We start from the raw sequence: 18,850 nt of genomic DNA, 5'->3' as shown, positions 1-18,850 counted from the left end.
TGAGTAGTTACCCATCTTTCCCGTCTTTAACTAAACCCAGCTTCACATCATGCAGCATTTGTTGTCCCTCAGGAGTGGGTACCACAAAACTGTTACATCTATTTCAAAAGAGGCACAACCCATTGAAAAGGGGGCGGAGCCGAGTAAAGCATCCGACTCCACCCACTAAAACCCATCTGCTGTGAGCAGAGCTGTAAAGGTGTCGTTGAAAAGAGAACTGTTACATTGTGTTTCTGTGGGATTTTGACCAAACTGAGTCACAGACATTTCAAAAAGAGCTCGGTAAACTGTAAACTTGCCGAAAGCAATACAAGAAAAAGGCAGGGAATGTCTACTTTAAAGGTGAGCATGTATTCCAGCCAACAGAGAACAACTCATGCCACAGGCGGGGCTAAAGCTAGACAAAATGCCATAGGTTCGCCCATTGATAATCAAAAGACACCTGAGAGTCATTTTGAAATGTTTTGCAGGGGCAACTTTAAATCCAGTCGCCACATGTGTCAAAGTGACTTATTTTTTCCATTGTGTTCTTATATGCCAGCTTTTTCAGCCCTGAGTGACACATTCAAGCACTTACTGTATATCGCAGACTTGCATTAATGTGAAACGGCAAAGCCAATTTCATACTTTCTCTCTGGTTTCTGTCCCCTCGACTCATGATGACGGGAAGATGAAGCCACAGTTATCAGAGTTACAGCAGAGAAACCATTCCGTAAATAAGCCATGCACAGCTTCTGTTTGCCAACTTTTGTCACACTTGTCACAAAGCATACAATCATTCCTGTTCAGAACAGCTTTGTTACGCATATCCAGGAGCAAACAGCCTGCTGCCGTGACATTCATTAGTTGCGGTCTCTTCCCATCAATTTAATCATAGCATTGGCATCATTAACCGTAATAATCCCCCCCTAACAAAGTGTTAAGGATATTAATGAATGCAGCATCCCACTGATGCACGCTGCACCTTTCTGACACACTGAGGGAGTCAAACGCTTCTCAGCATACAAAACAGAGAGGATCTGCTTTGCTGTTATGTCACGACTTGAGCACAAACCACCCATCGGAGAAGCACGCCCTTCTCACTAGGGCGAAGTCAGCAGCATGGCAGGGAGTAGGGCACACAGGGGTGGGCGGAGGGGAGAGATAAACACGAGAGGGTGTGTGAGGGAGAGGAGGAGTGGACTCACGGTGAAGCCGATGCCCACGGTGGAGGTGAAAGACCCCGGGATGAATTTGCCCTGGTCAAACTGAACCAGCAGAGAAGTCTTGCCCACCCCGCTGTCTCCCACCAGGATGGTCTGTAGATAAAAATAACAGATAGATGCAAGACATCATGCACTGCAGTCATCGCCCGAGGCCGCAACACTGCACTACAGCAGGAGAGATGTGTTCATCGTCGTGCTCAGTGAGCGGCAGCGTGTTCGGTGATGCTTTGTGACAGCTGGAGGTCGGCTCAATGTCTCCGACATGGAATAAAACATAAAAACACAAAAACGTAAAAACAATAGAAAAAAAAGATAAAAATACAAAAAAAAACAATTAAAAAAACATAAAAATACAAAAAAAAAAAAAAAAAAATATAGGGGTTAGCGGTACTGAGCCTTCACGTGGCGACCCTGTTTTGACTAATTTCACAGTACCACACTGTAGTAGTCAATGGATTTTTTTAGACTACAGGTATAAAGAAAGCTCCTGAATACAGGATTAGAAATAGAAGTGAAACTGAAATGTTAAATGTGCATGGCTAATAATGTCACTATAATTTAAATATTCTAATTAGATGCTTTTATCAAAAAACATGGGGTTTGGCACCAAAAATGCTTGTCTCTGTTAAAGAATAAGGAGCAATGGTTATTTTATGCGAATTGGCGCATATTCAATGAGATATGCCTAATTTGCATAGTTACACATACAATTTCAAAAAACTTCCAATGCAATTTTTTTTTTGTCTTCATGTAAGTAATTAACTGGGGAAGTTTCATGATATCTGTTTGTTAAACATTTTACCCTATTCACCTGGGATTTCTTGGCCACCTTGGTCGCCATCTTGAAAAATACACCTTTCTGGTGGTCAGATTTTGGTAGACTTTTAGGATGTCATTAAGTACACCTAGTACTACAATAATCCACTGAAAAACCTTTTGTTAGAATTTTTTTGGGGTATGATGGTTTTTTTTCATATATGCAGCCGACTAGAAGGACAGTGTGACAATGAAAGTTGGACCACGACCAAATCAGTTGTTATGTCACAAAAAACTCTGCGAGCACACTCATCTTAGACTGAGAACTCAAAGAGGCTTTCCATATTCAGCAAGTGGTGATCTGTGTGGCCATCAAATGTCTGTCACCTCACACAGGGCTTAGGGAACCTAGAGCTTCTTTCTGAGCAGATACGTACTCTTTGGGATGAAAATTAATCACTTCCAAGCCTCCATCCTCGCACACGACTCCTCCTCTTCCTCCAGCAGGCTTGCAGCCTGTGTCTTATCTGTAGTCTCCAAGAGCCCACAAATACAGCACTGAGCGACAGCATGCAGGGCTCTGCTTTGTAAGGCGCTCTCTTTAATCACTGACATTCGTGTTTTTCTCTTTTGCCTGGCTGCTCCATTAAAAAAAACGGACTTGGTTCGCGCAGATATATAGGAGGAAAATCTGAGCGTATTTGATTCATGGAAGTAAATTCTGCTCACTTGCACTATGGGGATGCTTACTTTTAAAATGCTAAGTAGCGCCTATACAGCCAACAGAAATAAATGGGTTTCAAAGAGTAACAAAAATACATTGTGGCTTTTTCAAAGAAAAAAAAACAAACAATATTGGATATATAAGGGATAACTGCACAGTGACATTGGATTTCTAAGCTCCAAAACACCTTGATGATAATGCAAACTGTCGAAAATGACCACAAAGAGACGGAACAGGTAAAAAAGTGGTACATCGAAGGTCAAAAGGTGACATGAAAGCAACATTAAAACATTAAACAGACAACAGATTACCTGTATAAGACATAGCTATAACTATGAGATGACCACACGGATAAACCAAGCAAGCAGAGATCCAGATACAACTAAAAGTGACTCAGAAATAAAAAACGCAGACCAGCCAGAAGGACACAGAAAATGAAACAAAAGAAACTGAATCCTTTAATAACAGAGGTGGAAAATGACAAAAATAACAACATGAGACAAAAACAAAAAACATAAAGAGAATGATGAAGAGAATCTGCATAAAAAACAGTTAAGACACTAGTCTTATCTGCATCAGTGTGGGTGTCTTGGTTTTCAGAGGGGCTCGTTGTTCCCTCAAGTAAACACAGGGTGCTTTTTACTTGTGAATGAAACACATTAAGCAAATAGTTTGCCGAGGCGGATGGCTGACGTGCATAAACAGCAGGAGTTGGTACCAGTTGTGTACCTGAAGTTCCAACGATGCGGAGCGGAAGAGAGTTGCGGTGACTCAGCGTGAAGAATACGCTGTGCAGTGTTGCGTGCAGAGGCCAACTTGAAATCAACATATTACTATTTCATGCCTCCTCCATTAAATTTGGATTCTGGCACGTAAACATCCTCAGGACTGTTAAGCCAGGAGGGAGGCTGAAGTTTTTTGTGGCAAGGGCGTATAGCAGGGGTGGTATTGATAGAAACGTCTCCATGGCAACATGGGATTTCCCTTAGCTCATCAATGATGTGTCACAACCTTGGCACTGAGATAAGATTATCTCATACACGTTTTAAAGTAATAGATGAGACATTTCCTGGGAGGACAGAAGAACCTCTCTACCACTACATGAGCACTTTTTATATGAAATGTAAAATTCAAAAGGAGCAAATCATCTCCTGTTCCTTCTTATGTAACTTCAACCAGTTTTGAAAAGGGTGTTTTTTATCATTTTTAGTTTGGCATTGAAGCATTTTTCTCCTGCACATTTTGATAAAAGAGTTCTCCAGGACATTTAAGGAGCTGAGAGGGCTGGAGCAGCAGCCAGCACGGAGCTGGAGCCATCCATATCTTGTACGCTCTGTTGTTACTGGCAGGCTGGAAGCGGGTTAAACAACATATATAACCACAAATTTAATCAGTGGAGACGAAGGAGTTTCATCCCTGCTCACCACAAAACCAATCCCTGTTTCGCAAATAATCAGTAATTTAGTTATCAGGGTCCTTGGGGCATATAGAGGGAACAAACCATTAGAATAGCTGCAGAGCTGGAGCAATAAAGTACACATTCTGAGAGAGAGAGGCATTTGCAGATGTCCGAGCAGGTTGTTTTATCAGTCGAGTTTTGCAGCACCAGTAAATGATGTATGTGTCATGCTTGCAAGTCAATTTGGACATTTCTGGGAATGCTCTGGAAGTTTTTCTGCATCCAGCAAAAATGCACAAAGTTGTAGACATTGTCAGGGAAACAGATCTTTAAATAATCCTCTGCTGTGTCAGGTCCACAAGTCTGGTTTAAAGTTTGGAAAATACAAGTAATATATTGAAATCATTACTTATAATCAGAGTGATTAATGATTGACATGGTATTAAATTGGATATTATTCAGAGATTTCAAGTGATCTGAAGTTTTTCTTTCTGTAATATGACAGTAAAAGTGTTGCTATGAAGTAAAACTGGTCATAAGTAAAGGCATAGATACTTTTAAAGTTGACTAAGTCATGAACTCACCTTATGTGTTAGTTCTTCATTGTAAGGGAAGACATTAGATGGGGACATTTGTCCATCATCTGTGTCCGTGTCCACCACTGACCCGTAAGCGCTGTCCAAGGAACCCATGATCAGTTCCTCGTGGCCATCCATCTCACAGACATCATCCATCCTGTTTATCTCAAACATTTACAGGTTTATGCACAGAAACAGCGTCAAGCCCACCACTGAACTAAACGTGCAAAGTTTTGCTCCTTCCTTTCCCTCAAGTTTATTACGGTACCTTTTTGTCTGCTCCTGTCTTCTCAGGGTTCCTTTACATCCAAGCAATTTATAATCCAGCACCAATATCCAAAATTACACCAAATCCCGTGGGTTAAGCAGGCAAGGGCTTTAATATTTATATGAGTTTTGTAAAGGGACAAAGACGGAAATGTTGCTTTAAGTATTTATGAAAACAGCCATGTTGGGCTTTTCTATAAGGAAGTGACAAGGAGACCGTCAGCACCCTGGAGAGCGCTCGCCCTCTTAAACTGCATCCTGCTGCTAAATGGACAAAACAAAACTCTTCTCATTGAACTCACCACGCTTGTTAAACAATCATATACAGGACTGTCTCAGAAAATTAGAATATTGTGATAAAGTCCTTTATTTTCTGTAATGCAAAAATGTCATACATTCTGGATTCATTGCAAATCAACTGAAATATTGCAAGCCTTTTATTATTTTAATATTGCTGATCATGGCTTACAGTTTAAGAAAACTCAAATATACTATCTCAAAAAATTAGAATATTCTGGGAATCTTAATCTTAAACTGTAAGCCATAATCAGCAATATTAAAATAATAAAAGGCTTGCAATATTTCAGTTGATTTGTAATGAATCCAGAATGTATGACATTTTTTTTTTTTTTTTTTTTTAAATTGCATTACAGAAAATAAAGAACTTTATCACACTATTCTAATTTTCTGAGACAGTCCTGTAATCTGATTTAAATACAGGCATGTTAAAGACAGAAAGAGAGAAAAAAAAAGTACAAGTCATAACTTGAAATGTATTTATTGAGTCATCAGTCAGGATGTCTCTCTTATGAGCTTTTCCAGAGGCGTACAGTGACAGAATTAAGGTCCCGACTCAGATAAGAGCCGCAGAGCCGACGATGACTCAGCAGCCGGACCACCGCTGGACGGAAACCTCAACCCCCCACCCCAAAGACACAGAGGAACTGTGATGTGGAACAGATCAACTGTCAAATTCAACACAAATTGAACAGTTAAGAGATAAACAGGATAGAAAAATAAAATTTGTCAAGTCATTATTCTGCTCTTTTATGTCACTCAAACCGGGGCTTCACTGAAGCAACTGTACTGCACAAGGTAAACAAGGTCACTTGAAAACTCACACGGTGGCCGACTATACTCTGAGAACACAGGTGTTTACATCAAACCGAGTAACACATCAAACTAAACCAGGAACACGGTGTCGCCACTGGTAATATTTATGGTGTTATTAAGCCTTGGTAAACAATATGTCCTTGTGACACAATAAAAGGCATCTTAGTCACATGATCCCACTAAAATAAAACCACAAACAGTGTTTACACTTGACTATTTGTGATTGGTGGAGTTAAAAAGTTAAAGAGAAATGCACCTGAAAATCTAAAACATGATAAATAACCAACCTGTGAGGAAGACAGACATGGAGTGAAAGTACTTCATAAGCACGTACACTGAAAAGGTATAATGCTCTGATATCAATGTGTTGCATTCAACAGAAAACATTGGACTTGTTTGTATAATTTTTACATTTGCTTTCTTTTCAAAAAAAGGCTGACACCCCTTACCTACCTTTCTTGTTTTATTATATACAGAACAAACACCTTTTTTAATTCTTTAGCAGAATGATCAGCTGAGACAACGGTAATTTGAGAAATATAAAATATTCCACTCCAACCCAACACAGAGTGGTTCTCTTCTTCATTTACTTTCTTTCCTTTTTTTGTTTTTTTGCAAAGACCAATAGTCAAACAAGAGATTTGGCTGGTTGATTAAATCTTGCCGGTTCCTTCTTATTTTCAGGTAATGAGCTTTGCTCAGCTAACATACAACACAGGAGAGTGATGTCGTTCATCTCACCGTCTCAAAAATGTTTTAAAACAAATACAAAACCGAATTAAAACATTGTCAAACTATTCCTGTAGCGCACAATATGCAAATTGTTATAACATTCATTATTTTAAAAAGGAAAAATACAAATCTAAACTCCAGATCTAATAACTTGTTCTGAATCGCATCATATATTTGTAATGATGTGCATGTTTTAGCTGCTGAACTTCCCTATTTTTACCTTCTTTGTCGATACTATCAATCTAGGCACTTCCTTAAGATAAACAACTCAGAGGCGTTTTTGTGAAAAACAAAAGGGCCAACATACTGTAACAAACACTTGCTCAGAGAACTGACAAATGGCCGACAAATGTTTAAAAAAGGTTTCTTGTTCAATAAAATGTCACGGGAAACAGAATTAAAACACTATACCTAGGGAAAGTCACTTTTTTTTTTAAATAACTCAAGGTGTTATCCAAGTTTTAACCGATGTGTCGGTGCAATGGGAGGTGGCTGTGCAGGTATTTGCAAGCAGCATTTTGAAAAATAACAGACATGACCTTATCTATTACCTCTCAACTTGTACCACTCACCGAGTAAACGAGTGACCTCCATGTAACATCATCATCATCTTGTATTAAAGTGCACTTCATCTGTCCGTTCCATGTGCTTACATAAAAATGCTTTAAAATAAGCACAATAATAAAATTCAGGTTCCACTCTCCCTGGAAATGAAGATAAGAGTGCAGAATGGAGCCAGTTTTTTTGATTCAATAATTTTCTTTGTTTCTTTCAAAGTAGAATGAAACTGAAAACTATTCCCCCAGAGTTCAAACATGTGCAGAGTACTCCACTGCTCAAACAGCTGTATGGATGAAAACCAGTGTGCCAGCTAAAAACACTTATACCCATTCTGAAGAATAAAATAACAATATTTTTGCACCTGCATTCATCTTTGTGCAAACTTCCAGCAGTCATACCTCATCTCTTAAGTCTGTTTAAACATCTCACTAAGAATGTTGTGATTCCTCAGTGCAGGACGACAGACGTTTGTGTGCCCTTGAGCTTCAAGCTGACCTCAGAGACGACACCGAGTTCCCACTGGATCTCCAAGAAGTCTCTGATGTTGGTTCAACCGTCCCAAAGTCTTCCTGTGGATGTTTAAAGTCTACAGTTTCTGTTTTCTCGGGGCTACCTGATTCGCCCATCACTTTTGATCGGGCCCAGTTCAGACTTTGGGTCTGGGGACAGGGAGCTCCAGGAGGACTTGGAGCAGGATACCAAGTTTGGACAAGAGGATTTCTTGGTGGCACAAAGGTTGTCCATAACCCAGAAGGTCCCCACGGCTCCGTCCACCCACGCGTCAAGAGCCGGGCCCACCAGCTGAGCGTTGCGCTTGGCCAGCTGCATGGCCGGCTGCTGGGGCGGCAGCTTCAGCACAGAGCTCAGCTGCTGAAAGTTATGATCCAGGTACAGGTTTCCTGGGGGCCCTGAGTGGAGCCAGCTGTCCTCTTCTGCAATTGAAAAATCACAAGGAAATTGGTTTCTAAACAATGAAGAGGGAATTTTCCAATTTAAACACAAAATATTTTAGCTTCAATGAAAGTATGGTGATAGTTAAGATCTTTCTTCAACTGCATTAAAATCTAGTACAAGTTTTCCTTTACAGGACTGTCTCAGAAAATTAGAATATTGTGATAAATGTCTTTATTTTCTGTAATGCAATTAAAAAAACAAAAATGTCATACATTCTGGATTCATTACAAATCAACTGAAATATGGCAAGCCTTTTATTATTTTCATATTGCCGATTATGGCTTACAGTTTAAGATTAAGATTCCCAGAATTTCTAATTTTGAGATAGGATATTTGAGTTTTCTTAAGCTGTAAGCCATGATCAGCAATATTAAAATAATAAAAGGCTTGCAATATTTCAGTTGATTTGTAATGAATCCAGAATGTATGACATTTTTTGCATTACAGAAAATAAAGGACTTTATCACAATATTCTAATTTTCTGAGACAGTCCTGTATATTGTTACACCATTATTTTCTATAACCTTTATTTATATCCTCACCTTTGCGCAACGGCTCCTTATTGTTAAAAGTTAAAGGCATGACGAGGAAGCGAACTTCGGCTATGCGCTCCCATTGTCTCAACACCTGTATTGTCCACATGCCGGGCCTCAGCGGATGCTGCAGCGGCGGCTTGTAGTGTGTGTACTCTGCATCTACGTCAGCAGTGATGTCATAAGATGCTGCCACCACCGCCGCTGGGTCAATCCAAACAATGGTGGCCGTGAGATTTGGACCGCGTGCCCACTTCTGGACTGCTAGTGGTTCGTCCAAGGGACCGATCACACCCCCAAAGTTACGGAAGATCCTTTCTTTGGGGTCCCACTCTGTTCCAATCTGTTGGGGAGAAAGATAAAAGTGGTTTACGTGATACAATGTTCCCAACGCACCTTAGAAGATACGTTTTAAGCAATTAAACTTTATAAATATGTTAATTCCCTAATTTGTTGCAAATAATCTTCTCATATAGCAGTTTCCTTGGGGTAACTTGATCTTAGAAGTGCATAAAAGAATTTAAAAAAAAGTTAAATCTCCTTCTTGGAGAGTGCTTACTTCTAGGTTCTTGAGTCTCTCAAACTCTCCAAGGTTTGTCTCAAAGATGACCATGGCTTGAGGGACAGCCCACACTTCTAGTATCTCCCTGTCCTGCGACCCAACAGCCTGAACTTCCTGACGAACCAGATACCCTTGGAAGTGGTCATCGTAAAAGTACAAATGCACAGCGAGAGGATTGTCTACGGGTTCAAACCTGCAGGGATGACAAAATAAAAATTACACACAACAAAGAAAAGAGGTTCGGTAACAAAATGTTCAGCGACCATGTCTAGGAGACTTAAGATGCTTTCACATAGAACGCGGTTTGCGCCGCGCACACCGCCGGGTGGGCGCAGCGTCGGTGCAGAGCAAGGCAAGCATGCGTGCATCGCGTACATATTTGTGGCTAGGCGACCGTAAAGTTTTACGGGCACAGCCCGGCGCTCTTGCGTGGCGGCAACACATACACAATGAATGGGAAAGCCGGCGGCGGCCGCCGCTTTGCGCGTTCTATGTGAAAAGGGCTTTAGACAGAATATCCACCTGCAGGCCTTCTTGTTGCTCTGGGCAGTATTCAGACTCCCCAGGCTTTGTCGGACAAAAGAAGAGTATGCAGTGAGAGCAACGTCACTGAGGGAGCCCAGTCCATCAGACTGGTCAAACACGCTCTCCCAGTAGGATTTGACAGCAGCGGTTCCTGGAGCATACTGGCCATACAAGTGCGTGTCCAAAATATCTATAGCCTCCTGGTTCACCGTCGACTCAAACTTTCGGGCAAAGAATGTCGGGCGGCTCAATTGCTGTGGAAGGAAAATTGGAAAACAGCAAAGAGACACTTTTTTAAAAGATGCTTAAAAACTTTGAGAAGAAAACATGAGAAACTGAGACTCTACAAGATATGTCGAAAAAGAAAAGAGGAGCTAGTAATCCCGGCTCTACACCCCCCCTGGTGCACCCACCTGAATCCTAATGAGGTCTTGTGGTTTGAAGTCGTTGGGAGAGCAGCCACACCAGTCAACTATGTGTTTGTACTGACACTTGCAGCCCAGCTTCCGATTCCAGTTGGTGACACGCAGGTTATTGTCCACCAGGGTGTCACACATGCGACTGTTTCCAAGCACTGTGTGGAAAAAGGACTGAGGAGAAAACTCAAGGGTAAATACTATATTTCTCCAGGGTGGTGCAAGAACAATAAGGAGATATTGTGTTATTTTCAAGTTATTGTAAACTGTGAAAGACATAAATGAACCGTTTCCAACCACAGACGCAGTGAGAGAGCTCACAGCTCATCTGTAGAGAAACGACTGCAGCCCCTCTGTTGAGACTACACAGCCGGATAAATTATAGTGAACCCTCCTCTCATCTGGCACTTATGCTCGGCACTGTGCCGCAAAGCTTTAAGTATTATATTATCTCTGCTGCGAGGCTCTTCTCGCTTGGCAGGGGAGGGCGAATCTGAGAGAGGCTTGTATATCATTCTGTCAGTGTCAGGTACGGGGGGATAAAGAGATGACCTAAGGCTTTCGTACCTCAGCGGGGAGCAGGGCGTAGGTATAGAACTGCTTCAGTCCTAACACTAACTCATCCTGGGAGTTTATGACGTAGTCCACAAAGTGACGGTTGAGCGCAAACCAGTCAGAGCCACCCGAGACCTCCAGGCCGTCTGGGATGCTGCGCTCGCCAAGACGCCACATGTGGTTGTCGCACTCATGGAAGAGACGGTCAAGGCCCTGCTTCTTAATGAACCTTGAACGCAGAAACACAGATAACACATGTGACGGCTGACAAAGACAATTTAATCCTATTTCCAGTATTTTTCAAAGCAAACGATCTTACAATTATATTTAATTCCAGGAGAATTACGCTGCAAATTGAGCTTCTGCAAGTTGTCTATCTTAAAACTTGAATCCTCACCTGGCATTCTCTCTCCCATGAGACTTGAGGAAGTTCTTGTCTCTGTGCTGCGACAAAAACGCCACCAGCTCATCATTGGTCCTGTGGAGAGAGATTAAGGTGAAATTAGAGAGGATGAATGGAAAGCACCGGCTTAAGCAACTTCAGACTAAACGTGGTTCATTTGGACAGGGTTTGGGACGCACCATCTTGTCTATTTGTGACAAAGCACATGCAAACTTTTGCAGTCTAGTAAAGTTCAGGAGGACTTTCAGCTGCTGTGATTCAAAGTTGCTCCAAGATATTCATGCATGAAGAAGGCTATTTACTGCTCCCTCTATGATTCAGTGATCAAACCAACCCATTTATTAGAATGCTCCTAAACCACTGATCTTGCCATCAAACAAACCCAAGTAATATTAGTCAGCGAGGAAACACATGTGCCTACAGCTCCACAAACTACAGGAGGTGATGTAAAATTATATACAAGTTTGAAAAATTGTTAAAGATTTTGTATCCCAAAACTGAATTTAAGTAACTTGCATCAATCATCTGTAGCTGGCATGAAAATTACATCTGCTTATACAATAAAACACAACAAAGATTATATTTAGCATTTAATTGCCGGGAAAATCCTAATATGCTGCTGTGTGTGTACACTTGTGAGTCACCTGGTTGGGAAGTCTGTTGCGCTGAGATTGATGAAAAAGTCCCACTTCCAGTCGTGCATGGCCAGCAGGTCCTGCATGCTGCGCAGGTAAGCCTTCAGAAGGCTGGCTCCTCCCCAGATGGTGACCATTCGCCAGGGAGTGGAACGTACATTTGGGAATTTCTGAGCGATCTGCAAGACCTTCCGATGCATGTAGCCTGATCGCTGGAAGATTTCAAAGCAAACTGTCATTTAAAGAGTTAAATCAGGTGGAGCTGATTGTGAAACAACACTAATCTAGTTTCAGCTTGCAATGATTCCCATAGAGCTGCAGCTGCCACTCTGCCAAGGTCACCACACAAAGTTGGCTCATGTTAAAAGAGAACGAGAACAGCAGGTGCTGTGTACTATAAACAATCACAATAAAAAAAAGATTGTATTGCCCGTTTCTACTCCTTTTAGTAACATAAGCCAACAGATATGAAGATAAATGAACTAAACTGAAGGATAATTGAAACAAATGGAGAAGAGATTAGCGTGAAATAAAGAATGACATTAAAAAAACTACACATTACTAGAGACTCCACAAGAATTTCAAGATTGATGTGAAAATTTGTGATTGTACAGATAAATTGAATGATCAGCAAATCAGCAATCAATATTTTTTCCCTCAAAGTTATTAAAGGTTTAACTTAAATAAAATGTGCAGTTTAAGAGCCGTATACACCAGTAACTTAACTACAAATGTAGACATAGTTCAACCGTGTTAGACAATGAATCCACCATGCATTTTTAATACATAGAGTGGATGTTTAGTCCAGTAAATGTTTAGAGAGAAAATAAAAAAGAATAATCTAAATTCATAGTGCTGATCTGTAGACTGAAAGGACAGCAGCTTGGGTGATAAAGTGTGGAGCAGCAGGTAGACAAGACTCCAATCCCGCCTGAACAGTTTTACAGCCTCATCTCTCAAACGGGGCTTTGCCTCACAGATGGATGAATTAGGGCTAGCTAGGTGTGTAAGACGGCGTCCGTGGCGTGTCTGTCCCCCTGACTTATTGTTCATCATGGCCTCCAGTGAGCTGCTTCATTGTGCCTTGGCAGCAGAACAGAAATTCCCTGTGACTCAACAACCTCTACAACAGGTGCATCGACTACAGGAACACTAAAGCTGCCAACACGACTGTCTTTTTCCTTGCAGCTACACGCTACACACAACACAAACCTTTCCTGCACTAACTCCAGCCCCTGAGATAACCAGTCAACTCTATCCAGGCTAATCTCCTTTACCGTCGTGCACGAACTGCAGGATCAATGAAACCCTTGTAATGCAGGGAGGCCGACTCATCTTGGTTTCAGCGGGTGCAGAACAGCCCTCTAGAGACCGTTTGTCTATAAACAACTTCCTCTGAGCCCAACTATGATGCCGCCTGTGAACTACGAATGGGTGATATTTTACCGTTCACGAAGAACCGTCAAAAAAATTCCTCACGATAAGAATTTGTCATCTCGCGGTAAAAATTATAAATTCCCATTGATGACGTTTTTGTGTAAAGCTTATTTATGGTTCTGTGTTAAATCCACGCACAACGTGAAGGAAGGAAGGAAGGAAGGAAGGAAGGAAGGAAGGAAGGAAGGAAGGAAGGAAGGAAGGAAGGAAGGAAAGAGCAGGAGGAAAAAAGAAGGAAGGAAGGAAGGAAGGAGAGAGCAGGAGGAAAAAAGAAGGAAGGAAGGAAGGAAGGAGAGAGCAGGAGGAAAAAAGAAGGAAGGAAGGAAGGAAGGAAGGAAGGAAGGAAGGAAGGAAGGAAGGAAGGAAGGAAGGAAGGAAGGAAGGAAGGAGAGAGCAGGAGGAAAAAAGAAGGAAGGAAGGAAGGAAGGAAGGAAGGAAGGAAGGAAGGAGAGAGCAGGAGGAAAAAAGAAGGAAGGAGAGAGCAGGAGGAAGGAAGGAAGGAAGGAAGGAAGGAGGAAAAAAGAAGGAAGGAAGGAGAGAGCAGGAGGAAAAAAGAAGGAAGAAAGGAAGGAAGGAAGGAAGGAAGGAAGGAAGGAAGGAGGAAAAAAGGAAGGAAGGAGAGAGCAGGAGGAAAAAAGAAGGAAGGAAGGAGAGAGCAGGAGGAAAAAAGAAGGAAGGAAGGGAAAAAAGAAGGAAGGAAGGAAGGAAGGAGCAGGAGGAAAAAAGAAGGAAGGAAGGAAAGAGCAGGAGGAAAAAAGAAGGAAGGAAGGAAGGAAGGAGAGAGCAGGAGGAAAAAAGAAGGAAGGAAGGAAGGAAGGAAGGAAGGAAGGAAGGAAGGAAGGAAGGAGAGAGCAGGAGGAAAAAAGAAGGAAGGAAGGAAGGAAGGAAGGAAGGAAGGAAGGAAGGAGAGAGCAGGAGGAAAAAAGAAGGAAGGAAGGAAGGAAAGAAGGAAGGAAGGAAGGAAGGAAGGAGAGAGCAGGAGGAAAAAAGAAGGAAGGAAGGAAGGAAGGAAGGAAGGAAGGAAGGAAGGAGAGAGCAGGAGGAAAAAAGAAGGAAGGAAGGAAGGAAGGAAGGAAGGAAGGAAGGAAGGAGAGAGCAGGAGGAAAAAAGAAGGAAGGAGAGAGCAGGAGGAAGGAAGGAAGGAAGGAAGGAAGGAGGAAAAAAGAAGGAAGGAAGGAGAGAGCAGGAGGAAAAAAGAAGGAAGGAAGGAGAGAGCAGGAGGAAAAAAGAAGGAAGGAAGGAGAGAGCAGGAGGAAAGAAGGAAGGAAGGGAAAAAAGAAGGAAGGAAGGAAGGAAGGAAGGAAGGAAGGAAGGAAGGAAGGAAAGAGCAGGAGGAAAAAAGAAGGAAGGAAGGAAAGAGCAGGAGGAAAAAAGAAGGAAGGAAGGAAGGAAGGAGAGAGCAGGAGGAAAAAAGAAGGAAGGAAGGAAGGAAGGAAGGAAGGAAGGAGAGAGCAGGAGGAAAAAAGAAGGAAGGAAGGAAGGAAGGAAGGAAGGAAGGAAGGAAGGAAGGAGAGAGCAGGAGGAAAAAAGAAGGAAGGAAGGAAGGAAGGAAGGAAGGAAGGAGAGAGCAGGAGGAAAAAAGAAGGAAGGAAGGAAGGAAGGAGAGAGCAGGAGGAAAAAAGAAGGAAGGAGAGAGCAGGAGGAAGGAAGGAAGGAAGGAAGGAAGGAAGGAAGGAAGGAAGGAGGAAAAAAGAAGGAAGGAAGGAGAGAGCAGGAGGAAAAAAGAAGGAAGAAAGGAAGGAAGGAAGGAAGGAAGGAAGGAAGGAAGGAAGGAAGGAAGGAAGGAAGGAAGGAAGGAGGAAAAAAGAAGGAAGGAAGGAGAGAGCAGGAGGAAAAAAGAAGGAAGGAAGGGAAAAAAGAAGGAAGGAAGGAAGGAAGGAAGGAAGGAAGGAAGGAAGGAAGGAAGGAAGGAAGGAAGGAAGGAAGGAAGGAAGGAAGGAAGGAAGGAAGGAGAGAGCAGGAGGCAAGAAGGAAGGAAGGGAAAAAGAACGATAAATTCCCATTGATGACGTTTAGTAGTATTTAGTATCTTTTACAGCAGTGTTTTGGCTCCAAAGACTGAATGTGGTGATAGATTTATAGTTACAAAGGTGGAGTTGAATTGGTATTTTTTTTATCGTCATTTTTATCGTTATCGGGATAAATGCCAGAAATTATCGTGATACATTTTTTAGTCCATACCGCCCATCCCTACTGTGAACATTACTAAAACATTAAGTAAATACCTTATCCACATGGATGTAGTAAAAGTGGTCTCTGTGGTAAATCACTTTAATGAGGCGCTTGAGCTGTTGTACAGAGCGGCCATGGACCATCAGGACGAAGGCCACCCTCACCGGGTTTTCTACCTTGGACAGGCTCAAGTTTTCTTCGCCAACAGGCTGAACAGCTAGTGATGACCCTGTTCAAAGGGAATGGAGACAAAACAAGTGATTTGGGAAGCACTGGGAATGTACTGGTTTATTTTTAACTTAACCAACATCTGTGGAAACATTGAAGTTTTCTCACCAAGCTGAGGGCAGAACTGAGGGAGCACATTTGGCATGAGCTGTCCAGCTTGATGTTGACACACAATGTTGGCGATCTCCTGCCTGCACTGCTGCGACCCGGCGCGGTGGAGAGCAGACAGAGCATCCTTGCCTACGATATCGCATTTAGGCGCAAAGTCGCTGCTGATGGCTTGGTGTGCACCGTCCACGCTGCCTGGCTCCCCGGGCATGGCAGCAGCTGGAAATTTAGCTGCTCCATCTAGTCCACTGCGGCTCTCAGTGAAGTTGCGGCTGCTGGACAGATCGTGAGGGACCAGGCCGTCTAATCCAGCTGCCGTCATTCCCCGCTCCTGGGGAACCTTCTGCCTGACGCTGGGCTTTCCTCCTCTGCGGTTGTTCCCTTTCCTTTGTGTACTTGCAGCCGTTCCCCCTGTCCTCTCGAACCTGGTACCCCATTTGCCTCTGTTCCTCCAAGATAAAGAACCTGATTTCTCCCAAACGGCACCATCTCTCTTGGGGTCCTGGTTATTGTGGTCAGGCAGTTTAGACCTTCTTGTCTTTCTCTGAAGGGAAAAAGCAAAAAAAAGAAAGAAAAAAAAAACATTTTAACTCAGATGTACTGCCAGTAATTCCCTAACAATATATATTGGTTCTTCATTAAAGAATCACATCAGGAAAAGTAGAGATAAATGGGAGGCAGAGTTGGGCGAGACTTTTCTGGACGAATGGTGGGATGGAGCTATTGATAGGATCAAGACATCAACGTCGTGCGCTAGGCTAGGCCTTATCCAATTCAAAAGCTTTCATAGACTTCACTATTGAAAATCTAAACTAGCAACGATATATCCCGAAGTTGAAGATAAATGTGATAGGTGTGCCCTCTCTCCGGCTAATCACACTCATATGTTCTGGTCTTGCCCCAAGCTAGTAGGTTATTGGACTAATATATTCAAGATTTTGTCTGATGTATTTGAAATTCGTTTGGAGCCATCACCCCAGATAGCCATTTTTGGAATACCACCGGAGTTTGGACTTTTGACCGCAAAACAGTCTAGAATGGTAGCATTTACCACACTGATAGCAAGAGGAAGAATATTGTTGGGGTGGAAATCCCCAAAGCCTCCTTCTACTACCTTATGCTCAAAGATATTATGGATTTCTTAAAATTGGAAAAAATAAAGTTTACAATTGGAGGTTCATTAGAAAGGTTCTTCTCGAGCTGGCAACCATTTATTACCTATTTTGAAAATTTGAGGGTACTTCCAAAGGACTGAGCAGGGGCCTGTACTACGAAGCAAGTTCAACATATCCAGGATATCTTTTCCTTATCCAGATTCACTAAGCGGGACAATTGCAATCACGCTAAGCGGTCACACGACGGTGGTTATCAACTCGGTATATCAACCCAGGTTTCTCCAATCTGGATATGAGCGCGTGCACATAAAAGGGGCAGTGTTTTCAGCGCATGACCAATCGCAAGCATGGAGAAGTCCGCTGTCAGAGCCGCTTATTTCAGTAGCGAAGAGCAAACAATAATTTTACGGAAATATGATGAGTATAGGCATAGAATACAGGCAAAAAGCAACGCAGTTGCAGCTGCAAAATGCAGGAAAGACAGCTGGCAAAAGATCGCTGACTGTATAAATGCGTAAATTCATAGGGATATAAACATATATTTGAATATTCTGGGAATCTTAATCTTAAACTGTAAACCATGATCAGCAATATTAAAATAATAAAAGGCTTGCAATATTTCAGTTGATTTGTAATGAATCCAGAATGTATGACATTTTTTTGTTTTTGTGTTTGCATTACAGAAAATCACAATATTCTAATTTTCTGAGACAGTCTGTATATATTGGTTCTATAACTATTGTTGTTGACCGATAACTTGTGCTGATGCTGTACCAAAGAATTGGGTTTATTTATTTATTTTATTTTATTTTTTATTTTTTCAGGAGGGGGGTATTTAGTATTTTAAAGTGACTTGAATGTTCGAGGGACGAAATTGAAAATCCCTTTTTTCCTATCCCCTTACAAATGCATCTTCTTTTTGATTTCTTCTTGATTTATTTATTTAATTGGTATTAGTTTTGGATTGACTGTACATCGGATTTTGGGTGATGATTTGTTTTATTTATTCATTGATTGATTTATTTTTTATTTTCTCCTCCACCTCTTTTTTCTTTTTTTTTGGATCGTTCATACAGGTACTCATCAGGGAAAGCAAAGGGGTTTTGGTGGTCCCTGAATACGCGTTCTCTTCGGAGGGATCCTCTCACGATCCGCGCACCAAGCTCCACTGGATTCTCTTCGAAAGGGCATGCCATTTTCCAAGAGAGCTGATTGGTCAGTGGGCGGTGCTTTTACACCCGGCGATCTGTATCTCGAACATAACCTGCTCCGGAGCAGGTTAGCTGTTCAGCATAAGTTACCATGGCGATGTGCCCCGCTAAGAAGTGAACCACCGTCGTAGTCCTGAAAACCCAGGGTTAAACCTGAAGTTACCTCGCTAACCCCAAATCCCGCTTCGTAGTACAGGCCCCTGATGTCTTTGTTTCTTGTTGTTTTTCATTTTTCTATCCCTAAAAATAGTAACAGCCCAATTACATTGGTATATAACTCTGGAGGTGATATATGACAACATTCCGACTCAAGTGTTTACTAGTACAACTTGTTACTTGTACTGAAATTGCTAATTATTGATCTAAGAAATAATTATTAATCTCTAGATAACCCATCTCGGTTTCGTTCTCACTTTATTTTCTTATTTAAGTTTACAGTCATTGCACTACTACTACTTTTATGTCACTATATTAGTATCTTTTTATTTTTATTTATTTACTATTTTTTTTTTATTTTATTGTTATTATTTGTTTTATTTTTATTTATTTTTTGCTATTCCCAAAGGAAACTTAATGATGATAACCATGGGGGGAGGGATGGGGAGAGGGAGAAAAAAAAAAAGGTATGTTCATCTGTTTTGCTCTGTATTGTGGAAACAAT

At 41.8% G+C, this 18,850-nt stretch overlaps 1 protein-coding gene across 1 annotated transcript in view; it reads right to left on the bottom strand.

Annotated features, from left to right (window-relative positions):
• Positions 1 to 6,636: 6,636 nt before the first annotated feature.
• The window catches only part of xylt2 (xylosyltransferase II), a 16,186-nt gene continuing 3,972 nt past the window's right edge, over positions 6,637 to 18,850 (bottom strand). The window contains exons 2-11 of the mRNA XM_061712806.1: positions 15,864 to 16,407; positions 15,581 to 15,756; positions 11,928 to 12,130; positions 11,278 to 11,358; positions 10,893 to 11,109; positions 10,323 to 10,499; positions 9,907 to 10,163; positions 9,382 to 9,577; positions 8,832 to 9,165; positions 6,637 to 8,267 (exon numbers count right to left, since the gene is read on the bottom strand). Coding sequence (XP_061568790.1) covers positions 7,945 to 8,267; positions 8,832 to 9,165; positions 9,382 to 9,577; positions 9,907 to 10,163; positions 10,323 to 10,499; positions 10,893 to 11,109; positions 11,278 to 11,358; positions 11,928 to 12,130; positions 15,581 to 15,756; positions 15,864 to 16,407 — 2,508 coding nt within the window. The 3' untranslated portion in view covers positions 6,637 to 7,944. The remainder of the gene's footprint in view (positions 8,268 to 8,831; positions 9,166 to 9,381; positions 9,578 to 9,906; positions 10,164 to 10,322; positions 10,500 to 10,892; positions 11,110 to 11,277; positions 11,359 to 11,927; positions 12,131 to 15,580; positions 15,757 to 15,863; positions 16,408 to 18,850) is intronic.

The sequence above is a fragment of the Cololabis saira genome, chromosome 21 (genome assembly GCF_033807715.1).
Source record: "Cololabis saira isolate AMF1-May2022 chromosome 21, fColSai1.1, whole genome shotgun sequence".
NCBI classification, from domain to species: Eukaryota; Metazoa; Chordata; class Actinopteri; order Beloniformes; family Belonidae; genus Cololabis; species Cololabis saira.
The sequence above is the reverse complement of the archived record's forward strand: the minus strand, read 5'-3'. Positions and strand labels throughout refer to the sequence as shown.